The 15,871-nt window shown below is 39.4% G+C and overlaps 3 protein-coding genes and 1 long non-coding RNA gene across 6 annotated transcripts in view; 2 read left to right on the top strand and 2 right to left on the bottom strand.

Annotated features, from left to right (window-relative positions):
- Window positions 1-15,871, top strand: part of LOC133845953 (uncharacterized) — an 86,158-nt gene that overhangs the window by 43,286 nt on the left and 27,001 nt on the right. The gene's annotated exons all lie outside the window — the stretch shown is intronic.
- On the bottom strand, window positions 2,956-12,455 carry LOC133845942 (zinc finger protein 569). Its single transcript, XM_062280607.1, is given in 13 exon segments — window positions 2,956-3,648; window positions 5,269-5,857; window positions 5,933-6,063; window positions 6,132-6,279; window positions 6,346-6,510; window positions 6,575-6,690; window positions 6,693-6,901; window positions 7,043-7,145; window positions 7,353-7,513; window positions 8,041-8,364; window positions 8,840-8,928; window positions 9,130-9,266; window positions 11,717-12,455. Coding segments are annotated over 13 exon segments (2,505 nt in total). The 5' UTR covers window positions 11,843-12,455; the 3' UTR covers window positions 2,956-3,441.
- LOC133845951 (small ribosomal subunit protein bS16m) lies at window positions 12,709-13,314 on the top strand. Its single transcript, XM_062280629.1, has 2 exons — window positions 12,709-12,904; window positions 12,970-13,314. Exons 1-2 carry the CDS (start codon window positions 12,788-12,790, stop codon window positions 13,255-13,257), a joined length of 405 nt encoding a protein of 134 aa, XP_062136613.1. The 5' UTR covers window positions 12,709-12,787; the 3' UTR covers window positions 13,258-13,314.
- On the bottom strand, window positions 12,752-15,777 carry LOC133845948 (receptor expression-enhancing protein 5). Of its 3 annotated transcripts, none has more exons than XM_062280623.1 (4): window positions 15,499-15,777; window positions 13,842-14,074; window positions 13,677-13,776; window positions 12,752-13,609 (listed from the first exon to the last, which is right to left on the bottom strand). In XM_062280623.1, the coding sequence occupies exons 1-4, from the start codon at window positions 15,647-15,649 to the stop codon at window positions 13,548-13,550; spliced, it is 546 nt and encodes a 181-aa protein (XP_062136607.1). In that variant the 5' UTR covers window positions 15,650-15,777; the 3' UTR covers window positions 12,752-13,547. The 3 variants fall into 3 exon arrangements, with proteins under 3 accessions (XP_062136607.1, XP_062136608.1, XP_062136609.1); XM_062280624.1 differs by lacking the exon at window positions 15,499-15,777 and adding an exon at window positions 14,740-15,102; XM_062280625.1 differs by lacking the exon at window positions 15,499-15,777 and adding an exon at window positions 14,138-14,246.

Genomic DNA, 15,871 nt, shown 5'->3' with positions numbered 1-15,871 from the left:
AATAAACATAACGAGAGGCAAACACAAAAAAGTTAGTTAAAAATTCATCGCACAATCGAAGCGACCCGAATTCATCATCCAAATAAATAGATGTAGATGGAAAAGACAAATGCAGAACATGGCTGCAAAATGCAACCAGTTGGAATTTGGTGCACATGCCAATTCAACTCGAGATAGTTATGTACATATACGATTGCGAATATCTGTTTATGTATTTTGTGCAATTAACTAGAGTTCTACAGTGAGAGATGATGATGACATCTTTCGCCATGTCACAGATTTTCCTTGGAATTGAATTTGAAATACAGCAATGAAGGCGAGCACGAATACAATTTATGCGCCACTCAATTAATTTTAATTCCAGCAATCGAGAAAAGAAACTAAACCCCAAAAGCAAATAAAACATATCAACTGCCATCATATCAAGGTAAAAATAAAATGAGACCATGTCAAGCCCTTATTTGGGAGAATGCCGAAAATTCGGCATACACTTGTCAGGGAATTGCACTTTTTTGGGTTCCAAAATTGCATGCATAATTTACAGGTACTCTTTATAAGGCATGACGCCCCGCTCTCTCTTTTTTGTTGACAGTGACGTCATGCAAGCGACGCCTCACGTAATTGTAGAATAAATACGAGTACATTAAAAAGTCAGTATATTTAGTTAAATAATTATAAACAATTCAAATCGCTGAATGAATGTCCAGTAATCGGCGTTTGTTAAATACGAATTCGAATGCGAAAACATTTTCTACGTGCGTTTCTGGGACTGGTTTGTGGAGCCGTCAATTGGTATGGGCCATATGGTCGAAAGGTTTTTGGTTTTGGCTAGTGGCTTCGTGACTTCATGTAAAAAACAACACTAATTGTTTTTGCGTTTAGCCCAAAATGATAGCAAACAGGTAATAAACAAAAAACTGGCTTGAAAATACCCTGGACTGGAATGGTAACAAAACTAAACCTAAACTTACAGAAATGTAATGGATCATTAGGAAGTTTCCTTAAAACTTTACTATCTTGTAAAGATAATATCTTGTCTCTTATGAACTAGTACTTATTACGAAAACAAATTTAATGGGTACAAGCTATAAAAATGCTAAACATTTTTGTTTTATCGCAAACCAAACTGAATGTACACGTATTGTGTATCTTATCTAACCTTTTTCCATGCATTAAACGTTAGCTACCTAACATTCTTGAGAACTTTTCGTTTAGCTAAACTTGTTATGATACAAATTTAATAATATTACAAGCAGTATTTGTATAAGAAGTATTACTTTATCATTTCCTCGTATGGATTTAACGAGAAGCGAGAAAACTGTCCGATGAATACTGACCAAGTTATTCGCTTGACTGATTCACTATGCAATTCCATTGACTCACAACAACAAACACCAGTTGGCTGGTTGGCTTGTTTAATCAGCGGATCTATAAATAAATTATTAATACATTTGCAAAAAACGCTCGAGTTTTTTTGGCAATATTTTTCATTGTCAATGTATTTGTTGCCAAATCGTAGTCTTCTTATCTTTTAGCCGGTTTCGTGTATTGTTGAATCTTTTTTGCACAATTTTTGCAATTATGTATGACATTAATTCGAACATACTGATAACTAACACCAAAGTATATGCAACGGAAAAGGTTAAATAATTGGCAAAAAAAAAACTTACCATCTGGTTTCAGACTCGATTAGAAGGAATATTCCGTTCAGAGTCTTCCTTGATAGAGATTAAATAGAACATCTTTGGGTGTACAGTTACACATTTCATTTTCTTTTTATTATTCATAGTCGTATTTTCTTTAAGGCTTACATATTAAAATATACGCTTAATTTTAGGCTCATCTATTTATCGGATTATGTTATCGATTTACTTTTGCATTCCTAGGTATAAGGTATAATAAGTTCGTATTATTTTTACAGTTTGATAATAGATTTGTTGTTCGCCACAAAAAGCGTGCATTGATTGATGGAACTGCAACTGTGAACGTTATGTGTGTGTGTGTGTGTGTGTGTATGTATGTGTGTCTATAAGCAAATCGTTTAAAAAATTTTGCCCAATTTGTCGTGTGTTGTGGTTGTCTACAATTTGTTATACAACTTGTGTAACTTACAGCTACAGATATACCTAATTGTATAGAATTCTCTTGTATTCATATTTTCCTTCCTTATTTGCCATTCAATTCTTTTCTTTTTGCTGCTGTGTTTTCAAATTGAATTTCAGTTTCGGATTTTAGTATTTTTTAGTTATTGTGCCAGGCACCTACTCCAACTCCAAGTATCGTCGGCGATGTGGGCGTCCGCCTAAACGAACCGGCTATACTTGAAATATACTCTTTGCTTTTCCTTTTTCCTTCGTTAGACCTGTTTTTCATTGACTTATAGCATACGCGTATTTTGTAGTTACAGTTGCAACATGCAACATGTTGAATTTAACTTGATTTTTGCTTCATTTCTATATGTACAAATCTTGAAATATTGTTGGACAAACGCCCACAATGACGTCCAGCCATTAAGAGGACGTTCTCATTGGGTTGTTTTACGTATTTAATAATAATATTATTGTTATTATTGTTGTTATTATATTTTATATGTCTAGATCTAAACATAGTTGTAGTTGTTGTTGTTGTTGATGCTTATTTATTTACTCTTGTTAATATGTATACACAGTTTACAGTTAGGCGATATATGTATGCTTACATCTAGCGTTATATGTGTGTGTTTGTGTGTGTATTATTATTATAGTATTTAAAATGTTTCAATTGAAAAATTATCGGGTAAAAACTTTGCAACTTATCGAGGTTGTTGTTTTAGATGCGACCAACACATCACAAAAATTAACAGGAGTTACAGTTACATTATGTATTTTGTATAAATGTATTTTTGATGTACATCTGTATTTATATATATATATCGAGTATATATGTGTTGTATATATACATAACATATATATTTACTTGTTTGTTTGTATATAATGCTAGTTAACTATTTAGTTGTCTAGGTGTTTCATTTATATCTAAACGGTAACTAAATTATTACAACTAAGGGAATCGCTTATTTCATACATTCTCATTTATCTCTGCTCTGTGTGTGTTTAGCTGTGTTTGTGTGTGTGGCTTGCAAAAAAAAGCTGCCCTGGTTCATACAATTAGTGTTATCTATATATTTATTATTATTTATATATATATGCTTGTGTGCGTGGGTGGGTGTACATATGTATGTGTGTGTGTGTGGTGTGTGTGTCTTGTCTGTTTGGAGAGCAACCTATCAATCGCCTGGCAATTGCCATTGCACGTGGGGACTTTTATTTATATTTACAAAACAATTTAGAAACAAAATGCTCAAAATAATCATTACTTCTTTTTTGTTGTGTGTTGAATTAACAAGAAAAACGTCTGTCAGCTGTTTGTGATTCTATTGATCCTCCTCAGAATCGCTCGCATCTATTCCGCATGCATTGAACCCTGCTGCTGTTGTGCCGCCTGCTCCTCCTGCAGGACATTGCGGCAGATTTCATATTTAATCACCTTGCCATGGCCACCGGGCAATATTTGAACTTCAACCTGAGCGGCTTGCTGTCCAGCTGCCGCTGCCGCAGCTGCTGCTTGCTGTTGTTGTTGCTGCTGCTGTTGCTGTTGCACATCGGCCTCCTGTAAGAAGTGTTCAAAGTCGAGAACTTTAGGATATCTTTTCGACTCAATTTCAAAGCGTCATTAACCTCGCTCTCTTCTATGCACTATGCAACAAGAAAAAAAAATCATTATACTAAACTAAAGTACGCTCAAGCAAAAAAAAAAAAGATGTATATATCAATTGATTGGAATCCAAGACTCACAGCAAAGTAATTGTTATTGTTGTTGTTTTGGGACAGGTTTAAATGAAGGTACTACAACAAATAGAACAGAAAATTTGGGGATAGACATAAAGAGAATGTACAATTAGAAGACTCAAAGGAAGAACATACACAAAGAGAGAGAGAGAGTGACACAGGCACAATTCACACAACAAATAATTATAATAATAGGTACATACATCTAAATACACATGACAACAATAATTACAGTGAGATAATGTTACATATTTGATTACAAACAATTATCGGTAATTTTGAATAGGTTTGTTCATACACACCTAAAACGCGCACAGTGAAGCCTTTTTTGCGTACGTATTAACGTTTTACTGTAGTAGTATTTGATCTATTTGTTCATATTGTTTATATGGGTTTTATTGGTTTAACGATCAATCATCTTTTCAATATCTGCGACACAAACAACACACATACACACGCACACACACACACGCACACAATACAAACATGCAAATGTGTGTATCTCATCAGTTAATATTTTTGTCGATTTTCCATTTCTTTTTTGCTATTTAACAAATTCTGCGATGTGTGCATGTGCGTGTATGTGATTGTGTGTGAGTTTGTGTGAGAGAGAGAGAGATAGTGTTTTAAGTAATTTTCTTGTAACTTTTTGTTTTATATTGTTCAGTTGATCTGTCGATCGGTTTATTCATATTCTTTTGTTTATTTAGTAAGAAGTAGTTGGTACAACAAGCTGCAAGTATTCGGAGTTAAAAAAAGAGGTAATGCATTTATCATATTTTGTTTTCTTTTCTCAACATATTTTCATTTCTTTTGTGTTTTTGTTTTTTTTTGTATTGTTTTACATAGATGATAATAAGAACATTGAGTAACGCAATACAAGAGGTGAATGTAGTAGATATGTATTTATATATTGTGTAATTCAATTGCAGTTTTAACTATGGTAACTAAAGTATAAGCTAGACGGAGTTAGATAAGAGTTTTTAGCGAAAAGTAGAAAATACCCCGAAACAAAAGTTCTTGACAGACAGACACAAAAGCCTTTAGACTTTCCAACGGTATAAGAAGCATATATAGTTTTATTGTTGTAGTTATAGTTGATGTTTTTTTTTTTTTTTTTGTTTTTGATACTCGGTAACAATTGCATAGTTAGTTATTAACTAATTAGATTGCATAACTAAGTGGCAGCTGCTTCCACACAATATAAAACTAAGCTTATAATTACAATCTAAGCAAGATCTTTATCTTATTGTTTTTCAATTCTTTCTTAATCGTTGTTGATCAAAGCAGTTAAATCGATGTAACGGAATTCATTGAATCATATGGAAAATATATTTCTAAATATATATATATGCATGGGGGTGTCGGATTGTGTTGGTTGGTTGGTTTTTTTTTGGAGGGGTTAAAGGCTGAGGCACTAGGCACTGGGCACTTAGCATACCTGTTGCTGCGATATGGCTGGCTTTGTTTCCAAATGCTGGCGCTGATGCAGCATCAGATGATTCTTTTGGAAGAATGCCTTTCCACACTCGCAGACATGAGTGCGCACCGTGCAACCGCCATTGGGATGTCGTCGATTGTGCTGCATTAGGCCGTGCTTGGCAGCGAATCCTTTGCCGCAACTGGCACAGAAATGCGATTTGGGCTTGTTGGCCGGCGATACGGTGACCACATGCTGTTGCTGCTGCTGTTGTTGCACATGCTGCAGATGCTGTTGGCCGTGCACTGGCATCGTGGGCACTGCGGTGACAACGGCTTGCGGATGGGTCGAGTTGGCGGCCTGCACCAGCGTGGTCTGTGACATCACCTGACCGGTGGACGATATGATTTGCACGGGCACTGGACTCTGTGCCACCAGATTCGGATTGGCGGTTACCACTGTGCCCGGATTGAGGCTTGCTGTGCTCAAGAAGTGACCTGGTAGCGCTGCTGTCAATGCGCACAAATCTGTCATCAGGCTCTTGTCGCCTGTGTGCAATCTTAAATGCAAGGCGAGCGCCTCGCGACTATTAAACGCGCTTCCGCATTCACTGTAAACACATATAAAAACAGGTGGGTTTTAGTTTTATAGAAATATGAAATTGGTTTAAATAATCATGACGAACCGGCAAACATATTGTGGACGTGCCACACCATTCGCATCAGTTGTGGAGACGGTGAGCAGCGTTGAGTTTGCTGGATTACTGACAACGGTGATAGTCTGCGGATGTCCGGGGTGATGATGCGGCTGTTGTATCTGCTTAAATTTCAATTTAATTAAACTTGACGCTTGCACACAGCTTTCAAAATCGGGGCTATACATACCTGTTGATTGGCTATTATGGTGGCGCTGCTCGTATTGGGATTGACACCATTGTGCGCTGCACGCACATGTTGATGCAGCTCCGCCTTGGTGAGGAAACCCTCGCCGCAGCTTACGCAGGGATGCGCCTGCTCGCCGGTATGTACGCGCCTAAAACAAGAGCAACGATTAGTCAATACAATAGAGTTGACAGCGATAGTGAAAGAATAAGCTTACCTCATGTGGGAAACTAGCGTTCGCTTCTGTAGAAATTCTTTGCCACAAACCGTACAGGAATGGGGTATTTTGCCGTGTATACGTCCGTGATTAACCAGTTGAAACTTGCGTGGAAAAGATGCTCCGCAGTCAGCACAAACAAATGGATTCAATGAACCATGAAAGCTGCAATTAAAGATTGAATTAATACCAAAGCTGCTATGTACAATTTTTTTGGGGAATAACTTACCGCGAGTGCATAATCAGGTGATTCTCCTGTGCGAAACTTTCACCGCATTCCTCGCAGACGTAAGGTCGTTCGCCGGCGTGAAATTTACTGTGCGTCACCAGGTGACGTTTGAGGGGGGAAATGCTCGCCCGCACTCCTGGCACACAAATGGCCGCTCGCGACTATGGACACGTGAGTGGGTCAACAGATGATGCTTAAGGGTAAAACTCTTCTTACACTCCTGACACTGATATGGCCGATCGGTTGAGTGCAGCAATAGATGCGTATTTAGACAGTGTTTGTGCGCAAAACTCTTGCCGCAATGGGTGCAAATATGTGGACGTTCGCCTGCAAAATGTTCCCACCAACACACACCGAACGTGAACGTGCATCACACGGCAGTGAGGGAGAACACCAAAAAACAACAGGGGATTTGATTAGACCTGCTCGGTGGCTCAATAGGTATGTGCTAGGAACAAGAACAACCACCTGTGTGCACGCGTGCGTGTGTTGTCAAATGATGTTTGAGCAGAAAGGATTTACCGCACTCGTCACAGCTGTACGGGCGCTCCTTCTTGATGGTGGCGTCGGTCTAAAAAAGAACAGAGAGAAACCACGGAAAACGAAAGAAGGAAAAAAAACATTGATTACAATTCATCGCACTACTTTAACAGATATTTCATTTCAATATGTGAAGGACTGCATTGATATCGAGTGAATAAATGTGTGTTTTGGTTTGGTGTTTGTGTAAGTGTAATTGTTGTTGTAATTGTAATTGTAACATAATTGTGGAGCTTACTTCGCTGAAATGCATTGATTCCTGTAGTTCGGTCTTTGGGGACAATTCTAATGTGCCTGGCTCCAACTTTAAGTTGGGTGCTTCGCCCTGTGAGTCCTCGTTCTCTTCGAGTCCTTGTATTACTTTCTGTACTTGAACTGAAATACCAGGAAGTATGTCACCTAAGAGTGTTGTTGCACCGCCAACGGAACAATAACCAAATGGAATTCAAGGAAGATATCAAAAAATAAAAGAGAAGAAAACAAAGAAAGAAAATCAAAAGTACGAACCAAAACAAAAAACGCAAGTCTCAACAAAGCAGCAACCAATTAAAAAAAAAAAAAACAAAGAGAGCAAAACTATTTTAGAAAACAAAAATTTAAAACAATTACAAACGAAATAAAATTGTAAGAACCAAATATACGTAAAGCAACGTAAGATATATTGTAACGGTAGCACATACACGTAACGCAACGTAACGTAACTTAAATGCAATGCAAATCTGCAACGCAACGGAATGGAACGAAACAGAGCGGTACGATACGATACGGATACGATATGGAACGGAACGAAACGGGAAAGCAACGAGAATCGAGTAGTAACCAGTACCAAGAAGAGTGCCAAAAAAGTGTAGCGGTAGAGACAGAGTAGGAGAGTAGGAGAAGGAGGAGAAGATAATCGAACACAACACAGATTTTGAGATGCTTACTTGGTGTCGCGCCTGGCGCCGTCGAATGATGGTGGTGCGCTCCGTCGCCAGCGGTGAGTGTGTGCGTCTGATGGTGGCCGTGGCCGGCTGCAAGGGCGCGTTTGATTAAGATCTCATTGCACTCCTCTTGGGTGAGATGCAGTGCTCCAATTGAGCTAAAATGCGACTTAGCCGCAGCGGCGCTCGTTGTCAATACAGTTTGTCCAGTTTTGGCGTCAACAATGCTGCCATTTGTTAATGTATGATGATGCGCAGCAGCCGCTGGATCACCACCTGCTGCCGCAACTGCAGCTGCTGCCGCTGTCGCCTGATCGACTAATAGATCTATTTTTTACGCCACAGCCCGCCGCCCGCCGCCCGCCGCCGCCGCCGTGTATGAAATGAGTGGTGAGTGAATGAGTGAGTTTTAGGGGAAAGTGAGGGGGGAGTGTTTTGGGGGGAAAAGGTTTGTGAGGGGGGTGGTGGTGGTAGTAATGCGTGACAGCAATACAAGAAGATCAAAATACAGCAAAACACACACAGAGATTGAATAAGAGAGAGAGAGAGAGAAGAGATATATCGGAGGATATTACATATTTCGTAAATCGGTGGGGATTACAGCGAGCGAGCGGAAAGTAGCGAGTTGTAAGTAGGTGAGTGAGAAATAGAAAGTGTAAAGAAGAGAGAGAAACAATCGATTAGCGAAAAACCCACTGAACAATCGATAGATTCGATTACAACACATCAACAACGCGTGCAACACGGATATTTGATTTCTCAAACTGATTTTAAACTGATTTTTTTCATAACGACCACTTACAGTTCTTATCGAGCGAATTTATGCTCAACACTTGTTGACCAGAGTCCTGTTTTTTGACCACCGTCGATGCGGCGCCTGTGGTAATCACTCTGTGGATGGATAGATATAGAAAGAGAGAGAAGAGAGAGCATCGAAGCAGAAGGGAAATAACGAGGCTTAGTTTTGTTGTTGTCATGTTTAATGTGGAGTTATTATTTGATATTGATTTAATTTGATCTCTTTTTTTTTTGTTTGTTCTTGTATTTAATGATTTTTAACTCCGTTTATTGTTGCAATTCTTGAAAACGCACCTTTGTGTTCCGGGCGCAAATGAGTCATTCACCACGAACATACGACGGACGACATTGCCCTTATTGCTGGCAGCAAGTGCACCTTTAACATCCTTTTGTACGGCCAATGATCCATCCGTGGATAACAGATAGGGCATCTAAAATAGGTGGGTACACATTGTTTTCAATAAGACTCGACTGCAATGCATTGCACACAATAAATGCATGTGTGTAGGGATGAACAAAACTCCTCCACACAAACTGTGATGATCATTATGAAGATGATGTTATTTTGAGAGCTTTTTCATATATGTAAGTACTGTACTTGATATATTCTTGATTGTTTTGGTTTGGTTTGGTTTGTTTTTGGTTTCGTTTTTGTTCATGTCTGTTGTTAGTTGTTGGTTGATTGATTGATATTGATATTGATTTGTCCCCAAAAACCGAACAGATTACAGGAAATGCAAGTGCAATTATTTTTCAGAATTATTCAACACTGATGATCCGACGTTGCATACAACAATTCATTAATTCGAAATACTTAAGTTTTATTTTTTATTGGTTTGGTTAGATAGGTTATTAATCTAATGCTATGCTAAATGATTAGTACAAAAAGTACAGTCGCGACTGCAAATTGGTTCAAAGTATTGTATTTTATGTTGCGGTTTATTGTTGTTCATTTTGCCTTGTTAACAACACGCTACACCTGCGCGCAGCGGCGCGGCAACAGTTGATAATAACACAAATGAAAGGGAAGCAAGCAACAGCGGCAGAGGCAGCACTAGCGGCAGAAGGCAGCAGCAGTAGTCGAAGAACGAGAAGAAGAAGACCACCATACAAAACACCAGACAGCAGAGCAGTCAATATAAAGCGCGCGCTTTTTTTCCACTGCGCTCGCTCAGTCTGGGTCTCTGTGCAATTGGACTTTTGACAGTTTGTTGAGCGCCAAAACGTAAGCAAGTGTAATCAAAACACACGCACGCACCCCACGCATACAGATGTGTCAACTGGGCGTGTATGCGTGCGTGAGAGAGCGCCTCACTAGTGGTGTGCGTGAGTGTGTTGAGTTGGGAGTGTGTGTGTCTGTATTGGTGTTGAACATTCAACGAACGGCGAATTGAAGACTGCCGCACACATGCACACAAAATGGTTGCCAGCGCATGCGGCGAATTCAAACACAACGAAACGTAAATTCTGCATGTGTGTGTGTATGTATTCACAATCGTGTGCGCGCTAAGAGGCAGGCAGAAAACGCAGCGAAACAGGGTTGCACTCTCATGCCAAAGCAAAAATGTACTGCCAATTGTATAACAAAGTTGTTGTTTGTGTTGTACAAAAAACAAAATGTACGCACAAAAAATGAACAGAAACGCAAAATAAAAACCAATATTCAGTAAATGTACAGTAAATTATTAGATTAATATAAAATTATCAAGTTATTTATCGATTATTATGTCTATCGATTGCTTTTGCCAACGCCAAGCTGCCAATAAATATACCAAATTCATTAATTGCAAATTAAAATGCTCTTAGGAGCATGAGTTGGGAATGCGTCAAAAATCAGCTGCCCAGCTACCGCATGTGCAACGCAACGTGCGTATTTATTGTTTGTTTGCATACACACAGCTCTACATGCATATGTAGGTAAAAACATACATACATATGTACGTACGTTCGTACGTACGAATGAATGTAGTACATATACGCGTACGCATACATTTTACAAATACCAAATTATGAATGTTTACGAATGAAATGGAAACGAAAAAATTTCGTATAAATGTATGGTAAAAGAATTCTAACACACTCGCTCGCATTCGCATGACCAACGCAGTTACATAAAAGTATATGTAGCTGTTTTTTTCTTGTATTTGCGCCTCTCCACGTATGTATGTATATCGTACGTGTATACATACACGCGCTCAACTCCGCATACGTACATACACAGATAGAGGTCCGATGCACTTATACATACACGGCGCATGAAAACCAACGAGTGTGCGAGCGAACGTACGACGTAGCTGTATCTGTATTAGAGATGGTAACGTGACGACAATTTCATCGTCCAATCTGATTTGCTTCACGATTGCTACTTGTAACTGTGTATATTTATCAATAGGTGTGCATAAACAAATATGTACGCATGTTTACAAAATTTACGAAACAGAATTTCAAAAAAAATCTATTTAGATATTATTGTTCGTGAATTGTGCGCGTAACTTTTGCAAAAGCCGTGGAATTTGCGCACACGAGACCACGTCATGCGACCATCTCTAATTGGTTTGCTTGTGTGTATGTGGCGCTGTTGTTAAGACAACAGCAACGTTGGGTGGGCAACAGGGGGGATGTGTAGAGACGACACAACACGATTCGCTGTAGGAAAGCAACAGCAACATTATTACGTGGGAGGTGGGGGGATAGGAGGTTGGCTGGCTCGTTGGGTCGATTGGTTATTTAGTAAAGCAGCTTGTAGTTGCAAAAGCACTCGATATAAAAGAATAAAGACAAAAAGAAAATAATGCAAAAGAAATACAAAAAACGAAGAATTGATAATATGCAACGAAGGAAATTCTTGATGTATACATACAAATTGAGAGACTCCACTTACCGATTCCCCACCGACAGTGTAGTTAAAATTTGGCGATATCTCCAAAACGGATTCTGCGGCACGGTTGCCGTTGTCTGCAATATTCCAAGCGTAGCTGAAGTGCGGATTGCTCTGTGCAGCGCACATTATAATGAAGCAAAGCAGAAAAAGGGGGAGGCGAAAGAGAAAAAAGCGCAAAATTTCCAAACGCAAATGTAATTGCACTTTTCTGTTGCTTGTATTTGTATTATATGTATGTATGTATTTATACAAAATCACGTACAAAATACTAGCCTCCTTCAATTCGTCAACGTCGCGCGTTAAGATGCAATTTTCAATTATTTCTTTATTTTTCACTTTATTTTTTTTCTCTTGGTTGGATCGCGACAAAAATATGCGACGAAAACGAGCGACGAGTACGGCGACGAACAACACACCGAAAAGAAAGTCAACTTGCTTCTGTGGCTGAGGCGGGCGCCATTTTTTTCCGTTCCCTCGAAAAATTCACTTCGTTGGCGTTGGCGTGCTTCTTAGCTGCTGCTTGCTTGCTGCCTCAAATTCAATTCATTGATAAGCGCACTTTTGAATTGGTATGTGTGTAGGTGTAGGTGTGTGTACGCGCTGTGTATTAATGTGCCGTATTTGCAATTAAATTTATAAACAAAATAACGCACACAGTTTTTTATACCCCCAATATAAATTCACAGACACAGACACCACTGAAAAATTCCTTAGTGTTCGTGTTCGACTGCTGACGCCATTTTGTGTGTGACCAGTGTATACACATGGTTTTGTTTTACAGGCAGTCAGAGTTGCATTTTCCCCAGTGTTTTACAAATTAAACGACACTACACGTTTTACAGCACAGAACTTTCGTCCTTGATGTTTAGGTCCTTTCGATAGTTTTTTCTACTTACAATATTTGGGCGCTCACTATTTTACATAAGGAAATTGTAGTCAGTAAATGTTTTATTTGAACACCGATAGTCGATAAGCGGTTTGTAGACTAGCTATCGATATTGTGTTAAGTGTATTGCCGTCTGTTTTCATAACACATTTTCGGAAAAGTAAAAAACTGAAATAAAACACAAAATGTCCTTATCACCGGCTAGTGGCATTGGACGCTTTTACAAGCACTCGGCGAAAATAATACGCTTTGTTCGCCTTGGCTGCACAAATCGCCCATTCTATCACATTGTTGTCATGGAGGTTTGTTGGGCTTGAGTTAAAAATTGTTGTAATCGTGTAACGAACACATTAAATTAATTTTGCAGAGGCGCAAAAATCAGCATCAGCCTGTGATTGAGCAAGTCGGTTCATACGATCCAATGCCCAACGAGAACAATGAGAGATTAGTTGCCCTCAACACCGAACGCATTCGGTTCTGGCTGGGCAAAGGAGCTCACATGTCTGAGCCGGCTGCTGAGTTGTTGGGCATCTCTGGTTTGCTCCCTGTGCATCCCCGCACTTACATGACAGCTTGGCGCAATCGCAAGGCGGCAGCTGAGGCGGCGGCGCTGGCAGAAGCGGAGGGCAGTCAGAAAGCGGCAGAAACCGCGTAGTGTTTTCCTTGTTATTTATCATTTAATTAACCAATAAAATATGCATTGTTTTTACAATTTATGTGGTAACAAGCCAAGATTTCACACCTACTCCACGTATATATAAACATCTAGTATGCATAATCAAATGAGGAGCTTGCGGGCCCTAATAACAATCAATAGCAAATTCATTAGTGATAAACGGATGGTGGCCAAAGAGATAAATATATGTGTTTGTGTGTGACGATTATCCTTGCATGCGCGGAAGCTTCAAAATGCTCAAGGAAGGCAATTATTTACAAAGTTCATCTCTAGTCGCTCTTCACAAAGTTGCCGGCCTTCTTCATGCCATCATCAATGATCTTATCAACAGCTGCAGAGAGAGATTTGGATTTAAGCAACAGGGTAACAAAAGATGTCCAAAATTATGTTTCACTTACATGCATGATGTTTAAGGAAATAAGGTCTCAGCAGCTTGTGGTAGATGATAACCGAACCATTGTTCTCCACGGGCAACATGCACCAAATGAGGAAAGCGCACTATAAAAAAGACAGATAAATGAATGTTAAATCGCAGATAGTTAAATTAATAAAGAAATCTTTACCTTTAACAGCCAGTAGAAGGGAATAACGTGGGTCAGTACATGCGAGAAGAACTCGATGACGGTAAAGATGCCAAAGGTGACCCAGTAAGTCAGCCATTTGGTGTCATCCTGTTTGGTGCTGGACTCGATGGCATGAATTGATATGTAAGCCGGATACAGTACACCAATGATGTTGCACAAGAGTTGTGCGCCATAGCCAAAGATCAGATACAAGGCACAGAATGTTGCGGCACCTGAAATGCATTGTAATTTAAACATATTAAATTTTTTTCTGGTTTTTGGATTTTGGTGGTTACCATAGCGCACTATAGCATTCTCTTGGAAAATTTCAATAAGTTTCAATTCCAAAGCCTCAAAAGCCATCTCTATAACCGTGTCTCTTTTAAGAAATATGTGTAAATGAGATGCGTTTGCCCTTTTTGCGTTGTGACTGCAAAATGGGCGACAGCAGCAGCATCAACCCATCTGCCCCTTGTGCATCTTGGATGCTATTATTAACCTTTTAGCTCTTGTCACAAGTTGGCTGATATACGAGACACGCGCATTAACACGCTTATAAATTGCAAACATGCTCTATGCGACGATCTTCAAGATCTCGCCCAGACCCAACAACAAATCGATTGACCAGTGTTGCATTATACGCTCAGTTTAGTTCAACGCATCAGAGCGGTGAGATATAATCGATTGCTGTTGTGTGCTTATTAATTATTAATCCGACACTTTTATCTAAAATGACGTCACGGGAAATTTATTTCCCAATTTCATACTTCTTATACGCGTTTGCTCATGCTGTAGACGTTCTGTGTATGTTTGTAGCTAGCTGCTAATAAGTGTCGAGAGACGTAACACAAGTGTTAAACAAACTGAAGAAGGAGTGGGAGAGAAGGGGGAGACTCACCTGTGCCAATGTAGACCACGGGCACTCTGACATTACGTCTCGCCGCTTGGCGTTGTTTTATTTCCATAATATAATCCCAAAGCCACATTAAAGGTTTTTATTCCAGTTAGCATAACACACACACACACAAACAAGTGGCCACAAATACACGCATGTATATACGTTGTATGCTTGTATGTGTGCACCTGGCCCCCACGTGTGCAAAAACGCCACGAACGCACACACACGCACGCACACTGGTAAGCAAGCAGAGCAAAGTCGAAAGCTGAGCTTGGCCTTTGCAATTTTCAATTAAAAATTGCTGTTTCTATTAAATTTTCCTGTTTTTTAGCACGACAAACGAGTGATGAATGTGCGCTGAAAGTACTCTACAATGAGACTGAAGTAAACAAATGAAAAGTATGGATAAGAAATACACAATATGCTATAGTATTTGTAGTTAACCTGGTGTGCGTGTGTTTCTGAGATCTATTGTAGTATTTGTGTGTTCATGTGTTGTTTTTGTTTAGTATGCAACTAATGCATAGTGAACTCCAGCTAGTGCTTCTATACAATTATCAAAAGCCTATTTTGGCGCCCCTATCTGACATTGTGGACTTTATAACAGGTTGCGGTTGTTGCTATTTATAAATGCGAAAAAATTTAACTTAGTCACCAACACGACACGCATATGTTGTAATCTTTTGCTGCCCCAAGGCAACATTATATAGGTGCGGCAGGCTTGCCTTGAATCCTTTACGCATTTTAAGGGACACTTACCAAAGTATATCTTCACTCTATCGACGCCTGTGCGTTCCTCCACAAAATCGAAGGCTTTGGTCCATGGTTTCTTGGGATCGCGCAGCGACACGTCGACAGTTCCTTTGTAGTTATCGAACCACTGCGATACCTGAGCTAATTGGGCGGTCATTTTGTTACAGAAGATTTCAGCAGGTAATTTAAATGATTGAAGAATGAATGTCGCCGACTAGTCTCATCAGCGTTATTTGCTGTTTCTTGTCGGTGAAACGAACGCAATGTGACCGCAAGTTTGAAGGCTGCAATGCCGTTAAAATTGACATTTCGGAATATTACAGTATACAGCAATGTAAAATGGTCACACTGTTACTCGCGCATGTTGTCGACGCACCTC

The sequence above is a fragment of the Drosophila sulfurigaster genome, chromosome 3 (genome assembly GCF_023558435.1).
Source record: "Drosophila sulfurigaster albostrigata strain 15112-1811.04 chromosome 3, ASM2355843v2, whole genome shotgun sequence".
In the NCBI taxonomy this organism is placed as follows: Eukaryota; Metazoa; Arthropoda; class Insecta; order Diptera; family Drosophilidae; genus Drosophila; species Drosophila sulfurigaster.
This window is presented reverse-complemented; position numbering and strand designations above follow the sequence as displayed.

Coding starts and splice junctions, on each gene's coding strand:
- LOC133845951 (XM_062280629.1), top strand. CDS start 12,788: ATGTCCTTATCACCGGCTAGTGGCATTGGACGCTTTTACAAGCACTCG. Junction 12,905..12,969: donor ATCACATTGTTGTCATGGAG/GTTTGTTGGGCT, acceptor TTAATTTTGCAG/AGGCGCAAAAATCAGCATCA.
- LOC133845948 (XM_062280623.1), bottom strand. CDS start 15,649: ATGACCGCCCAATTAGCTCAGGTATCGCAGTGGTTCGATAACTACAAA. Junction 14,075..15,498: donor TAGAGTGAAGATATACTTTG/GTAAGTGTCCCT, acceptor AATGCATTTCAG/GTGCCGCAACATTCTGTGCC. Junction 13,610..13,676: donor TTTCCTTAAACATCATGCAT/GTAAGTGAAACA, acceptor CTCTCTCTGCAG/CTGTTGATAAGATCATTGAT.